At 39.3% G+C, this 25372-nt stretch overlaps 1 protein-coding gene across 12 annotated transcripts in view; it reads right to left on the reverse strand.

Moving 5' to 3' along the window:
• LOC126336925 (transmembrane protein KIAA1109 homolog) overlaps window positions 1-25372 on the reverse strand; it is a 468521-nt gene that overhangs the window by 148525 nt on the left and 294624 nt on the right. For all 12 annotated transcript variants that reach the window (XM_050001082.1, XM_050001080.1, XM_050001090.1 and 9 more), the window contains 3 exons: window positions 10387-10553; window positions 4418-4649; window positions 3777-3960 (listed from right to left, as the gene is read on the reverse strand). In XM_050001082.1, the coding sequence (XP_049857039.1) occupies window positions 3777-3960; window positions 4418-4649; window positions 10387-10553 (583 nt within the window). The remainder of the gene's footprint in view (window positions 1-3776; window positions 3961-4417; window positions 4650-10386; window positions 10554-25372) is intronic.

Genomic DNA, 25372 nt, shown 5'->3' on the forward strand with positions numbered 1-25372 from the left:
TTGGCACATGCATGGGTCGTAGGCTGCGAAGGCCTACTGTTAGGAGTGTTTGGTGCAGTGTTTTCAGACACACTTGTACTCTGCCCTTCACACACATTTGTACTCTGCCCAGTATTACAGCCTGATGTTAGTTCTGTCACAGTCGCCACCTTTACTGCTTTACCAGTCTGCCCAGCATAGAACACCCAACATCTGTAATGAGGGGCGGCCTCCCAACCCAATGACATCTAGACGTGGTTATGCATAGCACAGCTTTACATTGAAAATTCTCAGAGCTCATGTTGCTATATGACTAACAAAACATTATTTGTTTGTAAACCTATCCTGTGTGATGATCACAGTGGTAAAATTAGAGAATCTGGACTCTTACAATCATTAGCTATTATCAAAAGGAATAGGACTGGGAAGAAAATGATCATAGCATATTACATACTTTCATCACACGTCTCCCTGTGATTTGTAGTGTGTATAGGTAGATACCTCCCATGAACCATGGACCTTGCCGTTGGTGGGGAGGCTTGCATGCCTCAGCGATACAGATAGCCGTACCGTAGGTACAACCACAACGGAGGGGTATCTGTTGAGAGGCCAGACAAAAGTGTGGTTCCTGAAGAGGGGCAGCAGCCTTTTCAGTAGTTGCAAGGGCAACAGTCTGGATGATTGACTGATCTGGCCTTGTAACAATAACCAAAACAGCCTTGCTGTGCTGGTACTGCGAACGGCTGAAAGCAAGGGGAAACTACGGGTGTAATTTTTCCCGACGGCATTCAGCTTTACTGTACGATTAAATGATGATGGCGTCCTCTTGGGTAAAATATTCCAGAGGTAAAATAGTCCCCCATTCGGATCACCGGGCGGGGACTACTCAAGAGGATGTCGTTATCAGGAGGAAAAAAACTGGTGTTCTACGGATCGGAGCGTGGAATGTCAGATCCCTTAATCGGGCAGGTAGGTTAGAAAATTTAAAAAGGGAAACGGATAGGTTAAAGTTAGATATAGTGGGAATTAGTGAAGTTCGGTGGCACCAAGAACAAGACTTCTGGTCAGGTGACTACAGGGTTATAAACACAAAATCAAATAGGAGTAATGCAGAAGTAGGTTTAATAATGAATAGGAAAATAGGAATGCGGGTAAGCTACTACAAACAGCATAGTGAACGCATTATTGTGGGCAAGATAGATACGAAGCCCACACCTACTACAGTAGTACAGGTTTATATGCCAACTAGCTCTGCAGATGACGAAGAAATTGAAGAAATGTATGATGGGATAAAAGAAATTATTCAGGTAGTGAAGGGAGACAAAAATTTAATAGTCATGGGTGACTGGAATTCGTCAGTAGGAAAAGGGAGAGAAGGAAACATAGTAGGTGATTATGGATTGGGGGTAAGAAATGAAAGAGGAAGCCGTCTGGTAGAATTTTGCACAGAGCATAACTTAATCATAGCTAACACTTGGTTCAAGAATCATAAAAGAAGGTTGTATACATGGAAGAATCCTGGAGATACTAAAAGGTATCAGATAGATTATATAATGGTAAGACAGAGATTTAGGAGCCAGGTTTTAAATTGTACGACATTTCCAGGGGCAGATGTGGACTCTGACCACAATCTATTGGCTATGATCTGTAGGTTAAAACTGAAAAAACTGCGAAAAGGTGGGAATTTAAGGACATGGGATCTGGATAAGCTGAAAGAACCAGAGGTTGTACTACTGTAGTAGGCATGGCCTTTGTGTCTATCTTGGCCACAATAATGCGTTCACTATGCTGTCTGTAGTAGCTTACCAGCACTCCTATTGTTTTATTCATTATTAAACCTACTCCTGCATTACCCCCATTTAATTTTGTATTTATAACCCTGTATTCACCTGACCAAAAGTCTTGTTCCTCCTGCCACCGAACTTCACTAATTCCCACTATATCTAACTTTAACCTATCCATTTCCCTTTTTAAATTTTCTAACCTACCTGCCCGATTAAGGGATCTGAGATTCCACGCTCCGATCCGTAGAACGCGAGTTTTCTTTCTCCTGATAACGACGTCCTCCTGAGTAGTCCCCGCCGGGAGATTCGAATGGGGGACTATTTTACCTCCGGAATATTTTACCCAAGAGGACGCCATCATCATTTAATCATACAGTAAAGCTGCATGCCCTCAGGAAAAATTACGGCTGTGATTTCCCCTTGCTTATCTTAGAAGAAAGATTAAGGAAAGGCAAACCTACATTTATAGGATTTGTAGACCTAGAAAAAGATTTTGACAATGTTGACTGGAATACTCTCTTTCAAATTCTGAAGGTGGCAGGAGTAAAATACAGGGAGCGAAAGGCTATTTACAATTTGTACAGAAACCAGATGGCAGTTATAAGAGTCGAGGGGCATGAAAGGGAGGCAGTGGTTGGTAAGGAATTGAGACACGGTTGTAGCCTCTCCCCGATGTTATTCAATCTGTATAATGACCAAGCAGTAAAGGGAGGGGAAAAAAACGGAGTAGGTATTACAATCCATGGAGAAGAAATAAAAACTCTGAGGTTCGCTGATGATATTGTAATTCTGTCAGAGGCAGCAAAGGACCTGGAAGAGCAGTTGAATGGAATGGACAGTGTCTTGAGAGGAGTTTATAAGATGAACATCAACAAAAGCAATAAGAGGATAATGGAATGTAGTTGAATTAAGTCGGGTGATGCTGAGGGAATTAGATTAGGAAATGAGACACTTAAAGTAGTAAAGGAGTTCTGGTATTTGGGGAGCAAAATAACTGATGACGGTCGAAGTAGAGAGGATATAAAATGTAGACTGACTATGGCAAGGAAAGCGTTTCTGAAGAAGAGAAATTTGTTAACATCGAGTATAGATTTAAGTGTCAGGAAGTCTTTTCTGAAAGTATTTGTATGGAGTATAACCATGTATGGAAGTGAGACATGGACGATAAATAGTTTGGACAAGAAGAGAATAGAAGCTTTCAAAATGTGGTGCTACAGAAGAATGCTGAAGATTAGATGGGTAGATCACATAACTAATGAGGAGGTATTGAATCGAATTGGGGAGAAGAGAAATTTGTGCCACAACTTGACTAGAAGAAGGGATCATTTGGTAGGACATGTTCTGAGGCATCAAGGGATCACCAATTTAGTATTGGAGGGCAGCGTGGAGAATAAAAATTGTAGAGGGAGACCAAGAGACGAATACACTAAGCAGATTCAGAAGGATGTAGGTTGCAGTAGGTACTGGAAGATGAAGAAGCTTGCACAGGATAGAGTAACATGGAGAGCCACATCAAATCAGTCTCTGGACTGAAGACGACGACGACAATAACAACAACAACAACAACTCAGGCAGATGTAAATAGCATTTACTTTAGCATCATGGTATATTTCATACTTTCATTACACGTCACACTGTGATTGGTAGCGTTTACAGGTAGATGTAAACAGCATTTACTTTAGGGTACAGGGTAACCCTAGTATGTTACATGTGTATAAAATGACATCATAAGTAAAGGAGATTTCATGTACTGAGAAAAGGCCTTCGAAGATACTGTCTGTCAAAATGAAATATGTAGGAAATGTGATCATGTTACACACACAAATTTTAGGCAAATATGAATCTTAACCATGTGAGAGCCACTGATTTTGAAATCCATATAGAACAACTGAGCTCTTTGCACAAAATCTCCAGAGGGACAGAATAACAATCAATACTACTAATTTTCAGTATAGGAAATTACTGCTCCTAGGCACCTTATCTTGACTATTAAAAAACAAAGCCTCTTGTTACCTGTAATGTAGAAGAAAGCTGCTTGCTTCCTCTAGTCATCATTCCATGCAATGCTACAGGATGTTGTGGGATGTCAATATTTACAGCCCCCACTGTAAGCAAACCAGAATTCTTGTCCTTTGAGCGTCGAGAAATGCTGGAATAAAGTGCCTGAGACTTTCCTACAGTCACTTTCACCACTGTCCTAGAAGCAAGAAAGGTATTTCACAGTCAGACAGGTATCTGAAACATATGATGACAAGCATCTACTTATGCCTGACCATATGTTGAACGTGAGATTTTGTAGTGGAAGATGTAATATTATGACAGATCAACAATTTGTGAAAACATTAAAGATTTTTCAGTGTAATATTAAAATTCATATTACAAATGAGAACACATGCAGGATGATATGCTTTTATGTCTTATTTCACTATTCTGATCATACAAATGATTTGGAAGAGTCGAACCGAAGCTTATTAGAATGTATCTCTCCACGTGCATTTCATTTCAAATTCACTTAGTTCATGTATCAATCATGGATTATTGATCATAAGACTTTGATTTTAAAAGATTCAGGCCATTCAGAAATAATAAACATTTGAATGGTCACTACATTTTTCACAGATTCAATCATTGACAGAAATATTGTGAGAACTTACTGCTGACTTGGAGCAACACCTTCAAGCAGTACTATCATTGTACGACCAACATGCCCAGTTAAAGAACATTCAAAGCTTGCAGGACGAGACTTTTTACGGCATGTCAGACTTGCATGTAGACTGGTTATCTCTGCTTCTAGCTTCAGTCCACTCAGAGTTGCCAGGAGGCGGGTACGGTGAATCCTTGCCACACCAAATACTACAAGACGAGTCCTTTCACCAGTCACCACATCTGTAGGTGTGAGTGTGTTATTAAAAAAAGCTGTTAAATACTAACTGCACAATGAACAAGGAAATCACACCAAAGTATGGAAGGAAAGGCGAGGGTGGAGAGAGGGAAAGGAGAGGAAAGGGGGAGTGAGAGTGAGAGATTACATATTCAAAAAATATCAAATTGCGCAAGTGATTTCTAATGTTTGATCAAATAGGTTATTCATGGTAAAGTTGTAATTATGTAAATGAGGATCACAATTATTGTAGTAAATGTATGCAAAATATCCAGTACTATTTTATGGTAAACAAACAATGTGAAAAAAATTATGACAAAATTGTTTAAAGTTGGTCCAAAACTGTAGGTATAGAAGCTGTAAGAAAACATTCTGTGCAAAATAGGATAGATAACATAGAAAACCAGTTATGGAAGTGAACACCCTGTAGGCTTTTTTTCCACATGGAAAATGAAGCAGTTCTGTGCACTTGCTGTTACTTTCTACATTCATGGGACATGAAAACAAAACTAAACTAAGCACCTTGTAACTGAATAGCAGAAACCTTCAACAGTCAACATGTCAACAGACAGGCTACATAAAATGAAAGTGCAATTCTGTGACTCAAGTTTGATTTAAAAATACAGCTTATTGTAAAAGGATCTAACTGTAAAAGCTGTTTTTATTGTTTGGTGAAATTTGTTTTTCATTTTGTAATTATGATTATGTAAATCATGAACATAGTTGTAGGCCACGCATATTAAATATTATGATGATATTCAATGTCATTCATGGTAAATACAAATTGTAAAAAAGGAAAGAGGGAAGGAAAGATGCAAGGATGTGGGTTTTAAGGGAGAGGGTGAGGAGTCATTCCAATCCCGAGAGTGGAAAGACTTCCCTTAGGGGGAAAAAAGGACAGGTGTACGCTCGCGCACACACACAAATATCCATCCGCACATACACAGACACAAGCAGGCATATTTAAAAGCAAAGGTAAGGCTAAGGTAACTAACCAGAGCCACTTTCTCATCCCCTCAAACCTAGAAACTCTCACAGAAGAGCCCTAAAAGTGCCCCACTTGTGACAGGATACTTCCCGGGACTGGATCAGACTCTGAATGTGGCTCTCCAGCAGGGATACAACTTCCTAAAATCCTGGCCAGAAATGAGATCCATCCTTCATGAAATCCTCCCCACTACACCAAGAGTGTCTTTCCGCCATCCCCCTGACCTTCATAACCTCTTGGTTCATCCCTATGAAATCCCCAAACCACCTTCCCTACCCTCTGGCTCCTACCCTTGCAACCGCCCCCAGTGTAAAACCTGTCCTATGCTCCCTCCCACCACCACCTACTCCAGTCCTGTAACCCGGAAGGTGTACACGATCAAAGGAAGAGCCACGTGTGAAAGCACCCACGTGATTTACCAACTGACCTGCCTACACTGTGACGCTTTCTATGTGGGAATGACCAGCAACAAACTGTCCATTCGCATGAATGGACACAGGCAGACAGTGTTTGTTGGTAATGAGGGTCACCCTGTGGCTAAACATGCCTTGGTGCACAGCCAGCACATCTTGGCACAGTGTTACACCGTCCGGGTTATCTGGATACTTCCCACCAACACCAACCTATCCGAACTCCAGAAATGGGAACTTGCCCTTCAGTATATCCTCTCTTCTCAATATCCGCCAGGCCTCAACCTCCGCTAATTTCAAGCTGCCGCCGTTCATACCTCACCTGTCTTTCAACAACTTCTTTGCCTCTGTACTTCCGTCTCGACTGACATCTCTGCCCGAACTCTTTGCCTTTACAAATGTCTGCTGGTGTCTGTAGATCTGATGACTTGTCTTTAACACTCCAATTGTAGGTCATAAGAAGTGAACCTCTTTGCAACAACCAAAGAAACTACAATGATATGAAGTCTAACAGCCATTGCAAAGAAGCTACACAGCTCCGTATTTACTCACTTAACAGTAGTGTTAATCCAGGGCTGATCTTGGTATCACAGGACCTCAATAAAACCCACACTTGAAGGGTACAATGGATAACACTATTTTGTCCAGGTCACACCTAATACTAAATTTTATGTTCCATACCAAACAAGCAAAACTGTTCCCAGCTCCTCCAACTACAAGCATTAGGTCATCATTGCCAAAATCTTTACACATATGTTTAAGTTTTTTGTTACCAGGGTAAGGATGGCATAGAACTTGTTACCTGTACACTGAACCTGTAGCTGCTGCAGAAATGCTAACTAGAGACAGAGCTCGTATTTTCCTATTTTGTTACTCTCTTGATTTATCTGTAAGATTTTTTTCCTATTGTGTCTTATATTCCTCAATACCTATATAAGAGTCTTTCTTCCAGGGGTAGTTTGAAAACATTTTTCCACGCAAGTGACATGATTTGGTGCCTCTTCTCTCCCTTTTCTCCTTGTACACTTCCACGTGTGTCAGTTTTTGCTACTACTTGTGATACACACTATATGTAAGTCTTGCTCTTGGGAAGCTCCTCTCAGCTTTGCACCCCAAGTGGCCCCTACAAATTGTGGTATGTCCTGTATACAAATCTTTCAGCTGCGGCAACTCTGGCATCCCTCTCTGCTTGGCGTCCGTGTGGCAGCTTGCGTCGACTCAGCCTTAAACTGGCACTGATTTATTCTCCAATTTTGACAGGAAGTGAGATCTAATGGTTAACAAAATAGAAATTTTGCTAACAAAAAAATTTCACCTTTTTGTCCTCTGCTTGTACCTGTTCCCCGGTAGGTTGACATTTTTTGCAATAGATTTTACTCGCAAGAAGCTGAATGCTGTTACAAATTTTATTTTCATTTCATGACAAAGCACCTCCTGCCCCCCCCCCCCCCCCCATGCAACACAAGACTATTTTTTATTTTATTAAATTTGTATTAAAACTTAATGTGAACTTATCTGCTTTTAGTAATGAAGCTCAATTTCATTAACACTGTGTGTCCATCAGCTCTATTGCAATCATATATAAAGATACACTAGGAATACTGCAATCATATATATATATTCTCCCCTCCTTGTTCTCTACAGAATATATTCTAATAAAAATAACAATAATTCAATTTCAAACAATGAAAAATCCAGGATGGAACGTAACAAGATTATGACAGTTACTACTCACCATATAGCGAGTTGCTCAGTCAGATATAGTCATAACAAAATGACTGTCACATAATTAGCTTTTGGCCACAATTTGTAAGACATGAGGAATAAACTCAGGCATGATCTGAATTCAGGCTTTCTAGTACTTGGCCATGACACAGACCTTAGCTGAAAGCTTATTTTGAGCCAGTCTTTCTGTTGAGTGACTGTGACTCAGTATCTCTGCTATATGGTGAGTAGTAGCTATCCTTTTCATAATAATTAAATTTTATGGTATTCTTTCACTACAGAGTAAAAAAATATGGTAAGATGTGGGGAATGAACTCCAGCGTGATCTGAATTCAGGCTTTATAGTACTTGACCACAGTCCCAGTTTACAAGCCTTTCCCTCCTCAAGTATATCTTGATCAAAATTACTAATTCTTTAATTTCCCAGGAACTATTAGGTTGTGTGTCTAACACATATAAGCAAAATTTCATTACTTTCACAGCCTTACAACCGTTCCACCAGTTCCAAAGTCGATCCCACTACATGACCTTTGACCTTGATTATTTTGAAAACTTTTTCACAGGAGTTACTTTCGAGTGGTCTCAACCAGAATGCTGAAACTCACTGAAGTCAGTTGGCCTAAGCGTCTGGCCTCTTCTTCTGGAGTATGGCAACATTCACACTTGTTACACTTCACTAACACGTTCAAAAATTTCAAAAAAACACCCTATCTTAAACAAACCAGCAGGTATGAAGGAATGTTAAATTACACGACTTTGATTATTTCTAGCATTAAAATGAAGCCTAGAAACAGGTCTGTTTGCGAGAGGTGAACTATGTACTTTTCATGTTGTTTTACTTTCCTTAAAGCCAACACTGACAAATTTAGTTATTTAAATACACACAGCTTATATTTGTACAAGCAAGAAACATTTTAATATGCTTCAAATCTCTTATTTACGTAACTGTTTATGAAAGCAAAATTCTCAGTGCACTTATAGACACAGCACTGTACAGTGCTGATATATTGAATGTATCCTACACTAATCACCAAATAATGGTGTCTTTAATACACTGAAAAATTAATAACTTAAATACACTATATTGATGTTCCATAATTATTAACAAATGGAAAACTTCTGGAGACATAACTGCAGAAGGTAGTATTGCATAGTGTACAAACTGCTTGCAATAGCATGTTCATCACTGGTGGCAATAGGACTATTTGTGTCCGCATTAAAAATATACAATATTTGAAAACATCCAACTAAATCCTTACTGAAGATCAGCTAACAGATCCTTAGCAAAAATTAAGAAGCAATTTTACAAAGCGTAACTTGGCAAAACTGAAGCTTGCAGAATGTAGTTATATACAATAAGCTCTTATTTGCAACAAATATTGGGTATTTACAGACTGACACACAGTATTCATACCGCACTAGTACATTTACCACCAAAGAATATCAACACAATTTTGGACACAAGGGAAGTTTTTGTTTGCTAACTGCTGAAACACTAAAAACTGGAACTACGCACACACACAACATGGCTCCAGTTATTCCTGTTTCATCATTATGTGGTTCTTTTCAGTGTTAGATAGTACTGATCTTCTTTAACACTAGTTCAACTCTTCACGGCCTGTTTGTTGCTGCAACAAATACTTTTATTTCTATCTAAGCAGAACTGTTTCCTACTACATTATATAGCATTCTATACATGTGTTACACAATTAACTACCAAACAGCATTATATCTAACATAAAATTTGTGTGTGTGAGCTGCATTTGAATGAGTGTGTATGTGTGTGTTTGTCGTCTAATTATGAAGAAGGCCTTACTGGTTGAAAGCCTGAATATTTGTGACAGTCTTTTTGTTGTGCCTATCTGCGACTCAGCATCTCCGCTAAATGGTGAGTAGCAACTTTCCTTATCACAATATTGTTATAAAATTTCTGCTGTGTAATGAAAGAATGGAATAGGTATCATCAGGTTAACAGAAAATTAATGGTGACACTATATCCCACACTACCTGGGCAATTAAAGTACCCACGATGATGCAAAACACTTAAGAAGTTATAGATCATACTTCAGTTGGTTTGTGTGTCATGAACAGTGACACTATTACAAAAAATTGTTACCTTGCAAGATGATATCATCATATGATGCTTGATTTAATGTGAGCACTCACACATTAAAAGTAGCTAATTACTTCTGAAAAATTCATACAGCTTAAGCCTAGAATATCAGCAATTTCTCTTGAGGAGAAAGGTAAGACACACTTTCATATGTATCGAGTATATATAGCTTTTTCTGTTTCGAGGCTCAACTTTCAAAAGATTACTCTTCTATGACTTCCACCTTTATGTGGATTCTTATTTTCATTCTATTATTTCACTTAAGATATTTATGGTTTAAGTTTCTATTTTATGTGCTTAAAATAACATTCATTCTAATATTTCACAGAAGTTATTTAAACAAGCAAGCAATAAAATGTAAAGTAAAGTATTTTTTCTGAGGTGTGGTTTCAAATTTCTTTTTTAGGTGCAAAAAGAGAAGACTCTAATTGGATGCTAACATAAATCTACATTTTGCCAAGAAAGAAGTGCATAAAAAAACATTCACTATATATGCAGGAACATACTCAGTTCTCTCATTTTGTCCTGCTGTACAGGTGTTAGTCTTGCCAAGTGTTCAGAACCACCATTCACAAGGCCTTTCTCTACATCTTCATTGGCCCTTGCTTCCATCAGTAAGTCGTACTTTCTATTTCCTTTGTATCCTTCTGATACATCAGCTGGCACTGAAAACCTGGAAATAAAAATCTTTTTTTCCTAAACAACATGAAATGGACAGAGCTGAAACATATAATTAATAAGTAACATTGTCATTACATTGGGTAAATAAAAGTGCTACTGGCTCAACAATTTTAAAGAAAAGTGAAGAAATAAAGAAGTAAGATCTCTATTACTGTCAGTGTTCCACTGTTATACACATCAAGAATGGAAAGTAGTATAAATTCTTTTGCAGTGAGTATTTATTGTAAATTCTGTTTAAAATAATCTGTTGTGTTCTTCCATTATTGTATAATTTTAAAATACAAATGGATCCAACCCAACTGAAATCCAGTTAACAGCAGAAAGTGAATCTATAAAGTATTAGTACTTCTGTGTTTCAAGAATTGTAATTTAAAGTATTTATCCTACTGCAGGTGTTTGCATTTGGTATCCTTCAACATCTGGTGGAGCATTTCCATTTCGTTTAGAACATGGTGTAGTTCCTCTCTCTGTCCACTGCTATAGACAGATTTTTGAGCTGCGATAAATTATGAACTTAAGCTTTCTTGAATCACAAAATGATGCATTTCTCTGTTTCCTCACCTTCCACACTGCCCCAATCAGAAACTATTCTTATAATTAAAAAAAAAATATACTTTGAAAAATGGTTATACTCTTCTGCTAAGTTACCCAAATAAGAAGTTTTGTATTTTATTTGTAAGCTGCTTGGAATGTATTCTTTACCCACAATATTTGACTCTGATTCAACAATGTTACACCACACTGTGAGTCTTATAAACAAGTCAGAAGTTTACTGATTTTAATTTTTAATTTACTTTAATCTTTTTATTGCTCAATCTTTCAAGCTCAACATTTTAGTTCTAATTACTTCTTTTAATATTGACAGCTTGCAAACAGAGTTCACCCTTAAAATACTTGGTGACCTTGCACAATGACTACAGTGATACTCCCATGAGAGCCACCTTCCTGGACACTGACCACCTCCTCTCTGATGGGTCCATCCCCACTCCGTCCAAATTAAACCCACCAACCACGAACAGTACCTGCACTTTGACAGCTGTCACCTCTTCCGCACCAAAAATCCCTCCGTACAGCCTAGCCACATGTGATGGCATATCTGACATACTGACAAGAGCTCTCTTGCCCAGTATGCCAGTATGCTAAAGGTCTCACTAAGGCTTTCGCTGACAGGCACTATTACCCAGATTTAGTCCATAAACATTTCATTTGTCATTTCCCCACACATTCCCAATCCTCTGACCACCCCAATAACCAGCTACAATGAAATTCCCCCTTCATCAACCAACACCACCCCAAACTCGAATAAATGAACCACATCCTTCATTGAGGGACATCCTATCCATGATCCTTTCCACCCTGCCTAAAGTGCTTCTCTGTCACCCAATCAACCTTCATAGAACCTCAGTTAGTCCATCCCTACACTACTCCCAAACCCAACCACTTGCCACAAAGATCATGTCCCTGTGGATGACACAGGTGCAATACCTGCCCAATCCACCCTCCTATTCCAATCCTTTCAAAGGCTTACCCTACCCTATCAGAGGCCTGGCCACCTGTTAAAGCAGCCATGTCGTATACCAGCTCTGCTGCAATCAATGCACAGCTTTTTACATTGGTATGACTACCAACCAGCTGTCCCTCAGAATGAATGTCCACCACCAAACTGTGGCCAAAAGCAAAGTAGACTAACCTGTGGCACAGCGTGCAGCTGAACATAGCATGCTTGACACAACCTGGGCCATGTGTATCCCCCTTTCCACCACATTCTCAGCTCCTGAAATTATCCCAGGTTCAACCTATAGTAACCCTCACCCTCACTGTGAGCACCTTCTGCCAATGCACCCAAGTGTCTTTCCCATTCTCTGCTAATCTCTTTTTCTGACCCCCCCCCCCCCCCCCCCCCCCAAATCCAGATAGCTGCTGCTTTCCTTTAGTGTGACAGCTAAATTCCGATCCGAGCTGCCAGAGATGGCAGTCATGTGTGCAGGAAATGTGGTTGCTTGTGTGTGTATTTGTGGTTCTTCCTAAAGAAGACTTTGGCTGGAAGCTAAATCTTAAGAGTCATGCTCGTCTGCAACTTAATATGTCATCTTTATGGTGATTTAATATATTATTATTATTGGTCAGCTAATTAAAAATATTCTTTACTTATTTATTGTTATAAATAAATATTCTTTGTATGTGTTTTTATTTTAATTATTGGTTTAGTTTTGGTTTTAGTTGGTTTAGCTTAGTTCCTTATTTCGTTTTATCTTTACTCTCCTGAAAACCTGGAAAATATAAATGTTTCATTTTAAATACCACAGGAGAGCAAGAGATGTTTTCCACAGTGGCGACTCACAGAAATTCCTCGTCACTATCTGCTCCACCTGAAATCTCTAAAACCTTTACTCGCTTCCCAGATCTTTTGTCACAGCTGTGTGCTATGTTGTTTGACGAGTCTGATGATAGGTCCAACAATTTAGCAAGTTAAATTTTATTAATTTGGTGATAATCTCTTGATGAATTCTTAGCATGGAAAATTCAGGTTCACACTATCATTCCAAACTTCACTTCTGAGCGATCTACATCTTGTAATATCTCTACTGTGATAATTAACTAATTTCAGTATGGAGATATACACACCTTGAATACTTGATGTTAGCTATTGGATTTTATTGTGTGCGAAATACTATTTAAATATTTACTATATACCATAATGCCGTCTCACAACAATACAACCTCTCTCCTCCTGTCACATGTCCGATCTCTCCTTTTCCTTCACAAAGCGTCTTTAAAACAAAATCTTTGGTTCCGTAAGACACAGACATATGTTCGTAGTACAGAACAACCTATTCTCGCAATCGGGACATGCCATTCGGCACAATACCAATTTGTCGCACCCAAATTAGGATTTTGCATGCACTGTTACACCATAGTGAGTAGCAGTCTTAACCTTTCTGTTTCTTGTGCTTCATTTGCCACAATATCCCCTTCTCATGAAGCTACCTATCACAACAGTTGCATTCCATCCCACAATTAACTTCCCTACCACATCTCAAACATTTCAGGAATGTACAAATAATTTGGGAATGGGCCAACTAACACAATTAAAATTTACACACTTTAGACCCAAAAGCTGTATAACACATGGCATATACCATTATTAAGTGACAAAAAAAAGACCGCAATGATATGAATAGTTACCAATCTGTAGACTGTAAAAATGTTTTGGCCCCCTAATCAATTACAGTGATATGAAAATCACAAAATTTTTAACACAATACTAATGTATGCCCCCCCCCCATGAACTATGGACCTTGCCGTTGGTGGGGAGGCTTGCGTGCCTCAGCGATACAGATGGCCGTACCGTAGGTGCAACCACAACGGAGGGGTATCTGTTGAGAGGCCAGACAAACATGTGGTTCCTGAAGAGGGGCAGCAGCCTTTTCAGTAGTTGCAGGGGCAACAGTCTGGATGATTGACTGATCTGGCCTTGCAACATTAACCAAAACGGCCTTGCTGTGCTGGTACTGCGAACGGCTGAAAGCAAGGGGAAACTACAGCCGTAATTTTTCCCGAGGACATGCAGCTTTACTGTATGATTAAATGATGATGGCATCCTCTTGGGTAAAATATTCCGGAGGTAAAATAGTCCCCCATTCGGATCTCCGGGCGGGGACTACTCAGGAGGATGTCATTATCAGGAGAAAGAAAACTGGCGTTCTACGGATCGGAGCGTGGAATGTCAGATCCCTTAATCGGGCAGGTAGGTTAGAAAATTTAAAAAGGGAAATGGATAGGTTAAAGTTAGATATAGTGGGAATTAGTGAAGTTCGGTGGCAGGAGGAACAAGACTTCTGGTCAGGTGACTACAGGGTTGTAAACACAAAATCAAATAGGGGTAATGCAGGAGTAGGTTTAATAATGAATAGGAAAATAGGAATGCGGGTAAGCTACTACAAACAGCATAGTGAACGCATTATTGTGGCCAAGATAGATACAAAGCCCACACCTACTACAGTAGTACAAGTTTATATGTCAACTAGCTCTGCAGATGATGAAGAAATTGAAGAAATGTACGATGAAATAAAAGAAATTATTCAGATAGTGAAGGGAGACGAAAATTTAATAGTAATGGGTGACTGGAATTCGAGTGTAGGAAAAGGGAGAGAAGGAAACATAGTAGGTGAATATGGATTGGGGCTAAGAAATGAAAGAGGAAGCCGCCTAGTAGAATTTTGCACAGAGCACAACTTAATCATAGCTAACACCTGGTTTAAGAATCATGAAAGAAGGTTGTATACGTGGAAGAACCCTGGAGATACTAAAAGGTATCAGATAGATTATATAATGGTAAGACAGAGATTTAGGAACCAGGTTTTAAGTTGTAAGACATTTCCAGGGGCAGATGTGGACTCTGACCACAATCTATTGGTTATGACCTGTAGATTAAAACTGAAAAAACTGCAAAAATGTGGGAAATTAAGGAGATGGGACCTGGATAAACTGAAAGAACCAGAGGTTGTACAGAGTTTCAGGGAGAGCATAAGGGAACAATTGACAGGAATAGGGGAAAAAAATACAGTAGAAGAAGAATGGGTAGCTCTGAGGGATGTAGTAGTGAAGGCAGCAGAGGATAAAGTAGGTACAAAGACGAGGGCTGCTAGAAATCCTTGGGTAACAGAAGAAATATTGAATTTAATTGATGAAAGGAGAAAATATAAAAATGCAGTAAATGAAGCAGGCAAAAAGGAATACAAACGTCTCAAAAATGAGATCGACAGGAAGTGCAAAATGGCTAAACAGGCATGGCTAGAGGACAAATGTAAGGATGTAGAAGCTTATCTCACTAGGGGTAAGATAGATACTGCCTACAGGAAAATTAAAGAGACCTTTGGAGAGAAGAGAACCACGTGTATGAATATCAAGAGCTCAGATGGCAGCCCAGTTCTAAGCAAAGAAGGGAAGGCAGAAAGGTGGAAGGAGTATATAGAAGGTTTATACAAGGGCGATGTACTTGAGGACAATATTATGGAAATGGAAGAGGATGTAGATGAAGACGAAATGGGAGATACGATACTGCGTGAAGAGTTTGACAGAGCACTGAAAGACCTGAGTCGAAACAAGGCCCCCGGAGTAGACAACATTCCATTAGAACTACTGACGGCCTTGGAACAACCAGTCCAGACAAAACTCTATCAGCTGGTGAGCAAGATGTATGAGACAGGCGAAATACCCTCAGACTTCAAGAAGAATATAATAATTCCAATCCCAAAGAAAGCAGGTGCTGACAGATGTGAAAATTACCGAACTATCAGTTTAATAAGCCACTGCTGCAAAATACTAACGCGAATTCTTTACAGACGAATGGAAAAACTGGTAGATGCAGACCTCGGGGAGGATGAGTTTGGATTCCGTAGAAATGTTGGAACACGTGAGGCAATACTGACCTTACGACTTATCTTAGAAGAAAGATTAAGAAAAGGTAAACCTACGTTTCTAGCATTTGTAGACTTAGAGAAAGCTTTTGACAATGTTGACTGGAATACTATTTTTCAAATTCTAAAGGTGGCAGGGGTAAAATACAGGGAGCGAAAGGCTATTTATAATTTGTACAGAAACCAGATGGCAGTCATAAGAGTCGAGGGGCATGAAAGGGAAGCAGTGGTTGGGAAAGGAGTGAGACAGGGTTGTAGCCTCTCCCCGATGTTATTCAATCTGTATATTGAGCAAGCAGTAAAGGAAACAAAAGAAAAATTTGGAGTAGGTATTAAAATTCATGGAGACGAAGTAAAAACTTTGAGGTTCGCCGATGACATTGTAATTCTGTCAGAGACGGCAAAGGACTTGGAAGAGCAGTTGAATGGAATGGACAGTGTCTTGAAAGGAGGATATAAGATGAACATTAACAAAAGCAAAACGAGAATAATGGAATGTAGTCAAATTAAATCGGGTGATGCTGAGGGAATTAGATTAGGAAATGAGACACTGAAAGTAGTGAAGGAGTTTTGCTATTTAGGAAGTAAAATAACTGATGATGGTCGAAGTAGAGAGGATATAAAATGTAGACTGGCAATGGCAAGGAAAGCGTTTCTGAAGAAGAGAATTTGTTAACATCGAATATCGATTTATGTATCAGGAAGTCGTTTCTGAAAGTATTTGTTTGGAGTGTAGCCATGTATGGAAGTGAAACATGGACGATAACTAGTTTGGACAAGAAGAGAATAGAAGCTTTCGAAATGTGGTGCTACAGAAGAATACTGAAGATAAGGTGGATAGAGCACGTAACTAATGAGGAGGTATTGAATAGGATTGGGGAGAAGAGAAGTTTGTGGCACAACTTGACTAGAAGAAGGGATCGGTTGGTAGGACATGTTTTGAGGCATAAAGGGATCACAAATTTAGCATTGGAGGGCAGCGTGGAGGGTAAAAATCGTAGAGGGAGACCGAGAGATGAGTACACTAAGCAGATTCAGAAGGATGTAGGTTGCAGTAGGTACTGGGAGATGAAGCAGCTTGCACAGGATAGAGTAGCATGGAGAGCTGCATCAAACCAGTCTCAGGACTGAAGACAACAACAACAACTAATGTATGGTTAACAGCAAAACCTACTTACATGTGACAATTACTACTTATTAAAAAGACTTTAATTAGTGCACATGAAATTATAACACAACCCAAGTGTCAGTGTATTTAAATTACTACCAGTACATGACTTTTTTATGTAACGACAATGGTTATCTACTTAGCCTGAAAAATAGATGTGCCTACCTGAGCAGTAACAGACTGTGGGACAAGTCATTTACCTTTTAAATCTGCTATGAAAAGTAATCAGAAACTACTACAATTTCTGTAAAATAATACGGCAATGCTGTGTGAAACATAAATAAAAACAAGAACAAAGACATCCTATGTTCATAAGAAGCGCTGAGCAGTACTACTTTTAAATGCCATGTGGCTTCTTTACTTTTACTATTGTAGGTTTTCTGTAAAAGGTAATAGGAAAAGCTTCTGATTAAATTACATTAGGTTTTATATTCACTAGTAGCTACCATTTCTTACACAGATAGTTTGGGAGTGCTAGTCCCCCCGAAGTGAATACCAGTGGTTTAATTTCATATTAGTAATATTTTATGTCACTATTTTCTGGAAGCTTATAACAGCACTCTGTAGAACTTTTAAATATGTTGAAGGTTTTGAAAAGAGATTTAAAGGGGTCATTATGAAAAGTAAGTGACAATTTTGTGAGAATAATTAGGACGCCATTTTCTTATCAGACCTTTAGTGATACACATATGCTCAAATTCCCTGGAAATAGAATGTGCAGTCCATTAGTCCATTCCAAAACTTCATCACAGTAATTCTATCTCTCTTGGTTAACGACTCCTCTTTTGTGTCATTTTTTTAATATTAAATGATCATGTATAACAAGGACAGATACCATATGCAAAACTTCATGAATGCACAATGTGCCACATGCATGTGGCCCAGGACTTGGCATAGCTCATTACTACTTGGTACACTTTGTCCACTGTGATATTTCATTTAGCAGTGCAATGTAACACTGTTTCTTCTGGCATTTGGTGCGGCATGGTTGGCATGACTTTCTTCCATTTGGCAGAACTGTCATTACAGAGCTGTTTGATCTTCACTAGCCGCCCTTGGTATAAAGATAGCTCAAAGGTCCAGTAGCTGGTTGCAAAAAAGAGGCATTCTAGCGACTCAAAGGCCTTTACAAATGACTGTGAACCACAGTTATTTCTTGAAGAGAAAGATGTGAATTCTCAGTACCTATTATGTTGTCCATAATGACAGATATTGCAAATTTGCAATAGCACAGCATTTCAACACCAGGTACAAAGAATAAAGATTTAGTTGGTGATGAAAGAGTAAAAAATTACAATGATCAACAGATGATTTGTAAAGGGTTCATTGCTTTGTATATCAATAAGAACGTTGTGCTAAATTTGCAGGATTGGGGCACGTGATGTGATTAGTTGCATGAACAGCAAATTTTCTGGAATCACACACATTATTACACTACACGCACTATTATTGAATTTCTGGAGGGAATAGGAAAGTACGAACTAAAATTAGGAGATCCAAATGGGATCGCAGACATGTCATTTTTAGTGGACTCGACTGCACACTGATAAGCAACGTACAACTGATTTAATAGGGAAACTGATTTCATTTAAAAAGAAAGTTGCATTGTGGAAGGAACAGCTATCCTCCACCACCCCCGCCACACGCAAACATGCGCGCGCACACGCACGCACGCACGCACGCACACACAAAGAAGAAAAAAAATAAAATCATACACTTTCCTCCACTCTCTAGCAGTAAACAAAATCTGAATTTTGAGAATTCATTGGGGCACTGAAAGAATTACAGGAACAGTTTTTTAAACATTTTCAGGATGCTGCCAATCTTTTTATGAGCTGTTTTTGAGACAGTTCGTTGTTTCAGTTTAAACTGCCCCTGCGCATGTGCTAAAAGAACTGACCGATCTGTAATGTAATTCCCACTTAAAAGAGAAAAATCTTGTATTTTAAAAGTCCAGAAGTTTATGAAGTTTTCCATGAGAAGAATTTCGAAGTCTTCATAAGCCGGCTGCAAATGTACATAAACTTTTTGATTAACATGTGAGTGTGAATGAATCTTTTTCAAATTACAAAATTTAGTAAGGCATGATTGCATGGCAAACTGAATGGCAAAAATCTGTGAAACTCTTTGTGTCTGCCAGTGTGCCAATAATCTGAGGCAGGTATAAAATTTTATTGTGTTTTCAGTGAGCCAAAAATAATTAACTAATAGTGAAAATTGTTTTCTTTGTAATCTATGTTGCTGGGAAATATGAAACCAAGCCACATACAAAACATTCAGTCTTCCTTGTGCGACCACATTGCCATTTAACGTTGCAGGTTCGCAGTCTCAGACAGTGTGGCATGTTGGTGGAGGAAGTGTGCAATTGGACAACAGATATCGACATGTGTGCAAGAGGTTTGAACTGATGTAGAATTCTTGACCACCCCTAATGAAGAGATTCAACATTTCTCTTTGAATTTTTAACATTTTTGCATGAAAGTATATCAATTACATTTCCCCAAAAAATGCAGAACCTGGTGCAAGCATCAAATGGAAATGAAATTCGGCACCCATTCACATTACCCTTTTACACTACTGACAAGGTATCAATGTACAGAATGGAATCATTCATGAATCTATGTGAAAACAAGTTATGGAGACACACATTGGACAAAACGGACCCTAACAATGAAGGAAGAAACAATGATCAATGATTATAAATAAAGGTATTATCCAAGACCTAAATAGATAACAATGTTAGAAATGAAAGAGTGAGCACACTACAGATATAAGAATAAATTCTAACAATTTAGTGTTTAGATGATCACAAAGATGCATAACAATCACAATAGCTGAGCACATCAGGAAACAATCTTTTATCAAGATGATATTAAGTGTTGTAGGGCCAACCAGCTAATCAGATATGGTCATGGAATGTCATGGTCTTGCAGCTTGTGTGTGCGAGTGCACTCTACAGAATTCATTACTTTTTAATTGTTAAAACTTATGTGCTCTCCATTATCAAGAAGATACCTCGGCAATAAGAAAAATAGTGCTTACATTACTAAGGAATTCCTGGGTGTGGCATATTAATGCACCACTGTTCTTCAATGTTGAACTGCAACCTTCTGCTGTGATAAGTTTTGTCATAACTGACTTAATAGCAGTTAGTAAGCAATTTACAAATGTGTCCTTGTGCTTTGGCTGAATGCAAAAGTGGTCAAGCTCCTATGCAGTATGTCTTACTTTTCTGCCCAACATTATACACGCCATTTTTAGGTGGAATGCAAGAACAAGTGCATAGCAGACTGTTTGTCCAATGCTCTATGGCAGATCAGTTTTGATGAAACATGACACAACACACCACAACACACACACACTGAGGTGACAAACACCGTGGGATACCTCCTAATTTCTGTCAGATCTCCTTTTCCATGTAAAGTGCAGCAATTTGATGTGGCTTGGGCTCAACAAGTCGGTGGAAGTCTCTTGAAGAAATTCTGAGCCATGCTGCCTCTTCAGCCATCCATAATTGTGGAAGTGTCGCCAGAGCAGGATTTTGTGCACAGACTGACCTTTCGATGGGATTCATGTTGGGCAATCTGGGTAGCCAATCCATTCGCTCAAATTGTCCACAACGTTCTTGAAATCAATCACGAACAACTGTGGCCTGGTGACATGGGCACTGTCATCCATAAAAATTCTGCTGTTGTTTGGGAACATGAAGCCCATGAATGGCTACAAACAGTCTCCAACAGGTTCAGTTGGACCACAGGATCCAGTATATTCCATGTAAACACAGCCCACACCTTTATGAAACCACTACCACTTTGCACAGTGCCTTGTTGACAATTTGGGCCCATGACTTCCTGCCCAGGCTATGGTTTTTCAGTCATCTAGCGTCCAATCAATATTGTCACAAGCTCAGGAGAGGTGCTGTAGGCAATGATGTGCTGTTAGCAAAGGCACTTGCATTGGTTGTCTGTTGACACAGTACATTAAATCCAAATTTCACCACACTGTCCTAATGGGTAAGTTTGTCATACATCCCACATTGATTTCTGTGAATATTTCATGCAGTGTTGCTTGTCTGTTAGCACTGACTACACTAAGCAAACGCTACTTCTCTCAATCGTTAAGTGAAGGTTGCTGGTCACTGTGTTGTCCATGGTGAGAAGTAATGCCTGAAATTTAGTATTCTCGGCATATTCTTGACACTGAGGATCTCAGAATACTGAATTTCCTAATACTTTACGAAATGGAATGTCCATGTGTCTAGCTCCAACTACCATTCCACATTCAAGGTCTGTTTATTCCTGTCGTGTAGCGTTAATCACTTTGGAAACATTTTCTTATGAATTATGTGAGTACAAATGATAGCTAAGCCAATCCACTGCCCTTTTATATCTTGTGTATGTGATACTACCACCATCTGTACAAGTCCATGTGCTATCCCACGACTTCTGCCACTTCAGTGTAGTTTCATAGTAATACGAGCTGTCTGGTTTCTCTCACATAGAAGCTCTATCTCATAGAAGCTCATGCATCAGACATCTGCAAAAACAAAATTTCATAACAAATGTATAGAAAACAGCAAAAATGAAGGTGGCAATGAATTTCTTCTTGCTATTAATGTACAATACTTGACAGTGAACAGAAGGATTCAATAGATTCACTGCAGATAAAAGGGAAAGAAAAAGGAAAGTTTGAAGCGCACTTTTCAGCACAGAAAGCACAGCACGAAAGAAAACAAAAAGCTCAACTTTTTTCATTGCTTACCATGTACTATATGCGCTCAGACATTCCGCTTCTTATCACATCTTACATAGGATCAGATTAACATCTTAGGATTTGTAAGTTGGGAATCTTAAGTTATAATTACAGAAATTCAGGTCTTTCATGCCCAGTTTGTTAAAAATACATACCAGCATTTAAGTGACTGCCATATCGAGTAACAATTTGTCTAAGCTGAAAATCAGAAGTTGTACTGTGGTTTGAGGTTAAGTTAAATTTTCCATCTCCATAACTGCCTTGGCAATCAGATTAAAGGTCAGAAGAGCCATCAATAGAACCACAACCAGTAATGTACTGTGGTATTTAAACCAAAACTCAAGTTAATCACTGCTCACTTATATGTTCTGATTTTCACTCAACCACTTATTACTTTTTCTGCTTTATATAATCATTTTGTTCTGAGACACTGAAATCACACTAGTAGAAACAATAGGTGATTGGAAGGGAATCTAGATGAATGTGGTTATGTATAATCAAAAACTGCTCATCGTAAATTTAAATGGCACAAAAACCACTTCATCTTTTTATCATCTCCATCTACATACATACTCCACAATCCACCGTACGGTGCGTGGCGGAGGGTACCTGGTACCACAACTAGCATCTTCTCTCCCTGTCCCACTTCAAAACAGAACGAGGGAAAAATGACTGCCTATATGCCTCTGTATGAGCCCTAATCTCTCTTATCTTACTTTTGTGGTCTTTCCACAAAATATAAGTTGGCGGCAGTAAAATTGTACTGCAGTCAGCCTCAAATGCTGGTTCTCTAAATTTCCTCAGTAGCGATTCACGAAAAGAACGCCTTCCTTTCCTCTAGAGAGTCCCACCTGAGTTCCTGAAGAATTTCCGTAACACTCGTGTGATGAACAAACCTACCAGTAACAAATCTAGCAGCCCGCCTCTGAATTGCTTCTATGTCCTCCCTCAATCCGACCTGATAGGGATCCCAAATGCTAAAGCAGTACGCAAGAATAGGTCGGATTAGTGTTTTATAAGCAGTCTCCTTTACAGATGAACTACACTTTCCAAAAATTCTACCAATGAACCGAAGACGACTATCCGCCTTCCTCACAATTGCCATTACATGTTTGTCCCACTTCATATCGCTCTGCAATGTTACGCCCAAATATTTAATCAATGTGACTGTGTCAAGTGCTACACTACTAATGGAGTATTCAAATATTACGGGATTCTTTTTCCTGTTAATCTGAGTTAATTTTTTACACCAATCACAAATCCTGTCCAAGTCACCTTGTATCCTCCTACAGTCACTCCCGTACACCACAGCATCATCAGCAAACAGCCTATCCAAAAGATCATTTATGTACATAGAAAACAACAGCGGATCTACCACACTTCCCTGAGGCACTCCAGATGATACCCTCACCTCCGATGAACACTCACCATCGAGGACAACATAGGGTTCTATTACTCAAGAAGTCTTCGAGCTACTCACATATTTGGGAACCAATCCCATATGCTCATACCTCAGTTAGGAGTCTCAGTGGGGCACTGAGTCAAACGCTTTCCGGAAGTCAAGGAATATGGCATCCATCTGATACCCTTCATCCATGGTTCGCAAGATATCATGTGAAAAAAGGTTCAAGTTGCATTTCGCAGGAGTGATGCTTTCTAAAGCCGTGCTGATGCATGGACAGCAACTTCTCTGTCTCAAGGAAATTCATTATATTCAAACTGAGAATATGTTCGAGAATCCTGCAACAAACCGATGTTAAGGATATTGGTCTGTAATTTTGAGGATCTGTCCTTCTACCCTTCTTATATACAGGTGTCACCTGCGCTTTTTTCCAGTCGGTCGGGACTTTACGTTGGGCAAGAGATTTGTGATAAATGCAAGCTAAGTAAGGAGCCAATGCAGTAGAGTACTCTCTGTAAAACCGAATTGGAATCCCATCAGGACCTGGCAATTTATTTATTTTCAACCCATTCAGCTGCTTCACAACCCCAGGGATGTCTATCACTTTGTCCTCCATACGGGAATCTGTACGAGACTCAAACAGCGGTATGTTTGTACGATCCTCCTGCTTGAAAGATTTCTCAAATGCTAAATATAACTTTTCAGCTTTTGTATTGCTGTCTTCCATTGCCACGCCAGACTGATAGGCGAGTGACTGGATGGAAGCCTTCGACCCGCTTACTGATTTTACGTAAGGCCAGATTTTCCTTGGGTTTTCAGCAAGATCTTTTGCTAAGTTATGATGGTGGTAGTGGTTGTATGCTCCGCACATCGCTCTTTTTACAGCAGCATAAATCTCTACTAACTTTTACCTGTCCTCATTCTCCCGATCTTTCTTGTACTGCGAGTGCAACTGTCTTTGCTTCCTGAGCATTCTCCGAATTGCGTTGTAAAACCATGGTGGGTCTTTTCCATCCGTAAACCACTTTTTCGGCACAGACTTCTCCAATACTGGATTTACAATGTGTTTAAAATTTGCCCATAATTCTTCCACATCCATTGTACCGGAAGTAAATGAAGTCGATTCATTTACTAAGTAGGCTGCTAACTGCTGCTTATCTGCTCTTTCTAGTAAGAATACTCTCCTAGCCATCTTGACTGACTTTTTGACTTTCATAACCAAGGTCCTAATGACAACATCATGATCACTAATCCCTGTCTCAACACTGACACAGTCGATGAGGTCTGGTCTGTTCGTGGCTACCAGATCTAAAATACTTCCATTAGGCGTTGGCTGTCGATTTAGCTGCTCAAGACAGTTTTCAGATAATGTGTTCAAAAGTAATTCACATGACAGCTTGTCTGTACCACCTGTAATGAATCCATAGACATTTAAATCTATATTAGGTAAGTTGAAGTCACCTATGACTAATATAGCATGATCCTGGTACTTCTGTGATACAGAGTGTAGACTCCCTTTGAATGATTCTAGAACCATCACGGTGGAACCTGGTGGCCGGTAATAACACCCAACAATTAACTTTATTTCTCCTAGCCCTGTTAAAAATGTCCATATAACTTCACAATCACACTCTACTTCGACCTCAGTAGACACAATATTTTTGTCAACTTCAATGAAGACACCACCTCCTATGGAGTCTAATCTGTCTTTCCGATACACATTCCAACCCTCACTAAATATTTCAGTATCTCAGGGTTCAGCCAGGTCTCAGTCCCAAGAATAATTTACGCGCCACACGCTTCCTGGAGGGCAGTAAATTCAGGAACTTTATTCCAAACACTCTGAAAATTTACTGCTAACATCTTGATAGCCGAAGTGTCCTTACACTGAGCACGTCCTGATTTCCCTGCCTGCACGTTGACTGGTGAGTGTTCATCGGGACACCTCGCACTACTGCCTAGCCTAAAAAAAAACCATGTGCATGGCACAAGTACTCTGCTACCCGAGTAGCCGCTTCATTTGTGTAGTGCACCCCTGACCTATCTAGTGGCGTCCTACAATTCCCCAC

The sequence above is a fragment of the Schistocerca gregaria genome, chromosome 2 (genome assembly GCF_023897955.1).
Source record: "Schistocerca gregaria isolate iqSchGreg1 chromosome 2, iqSchGreg1.2, whole genome shotgun sequence".
Lineage (NCBI taxonomy): Eukaryota > Metazoa > Arthropoda > Insecta > Orthoptera > Acrididae > Schistocerca > Schistocerca gregaria.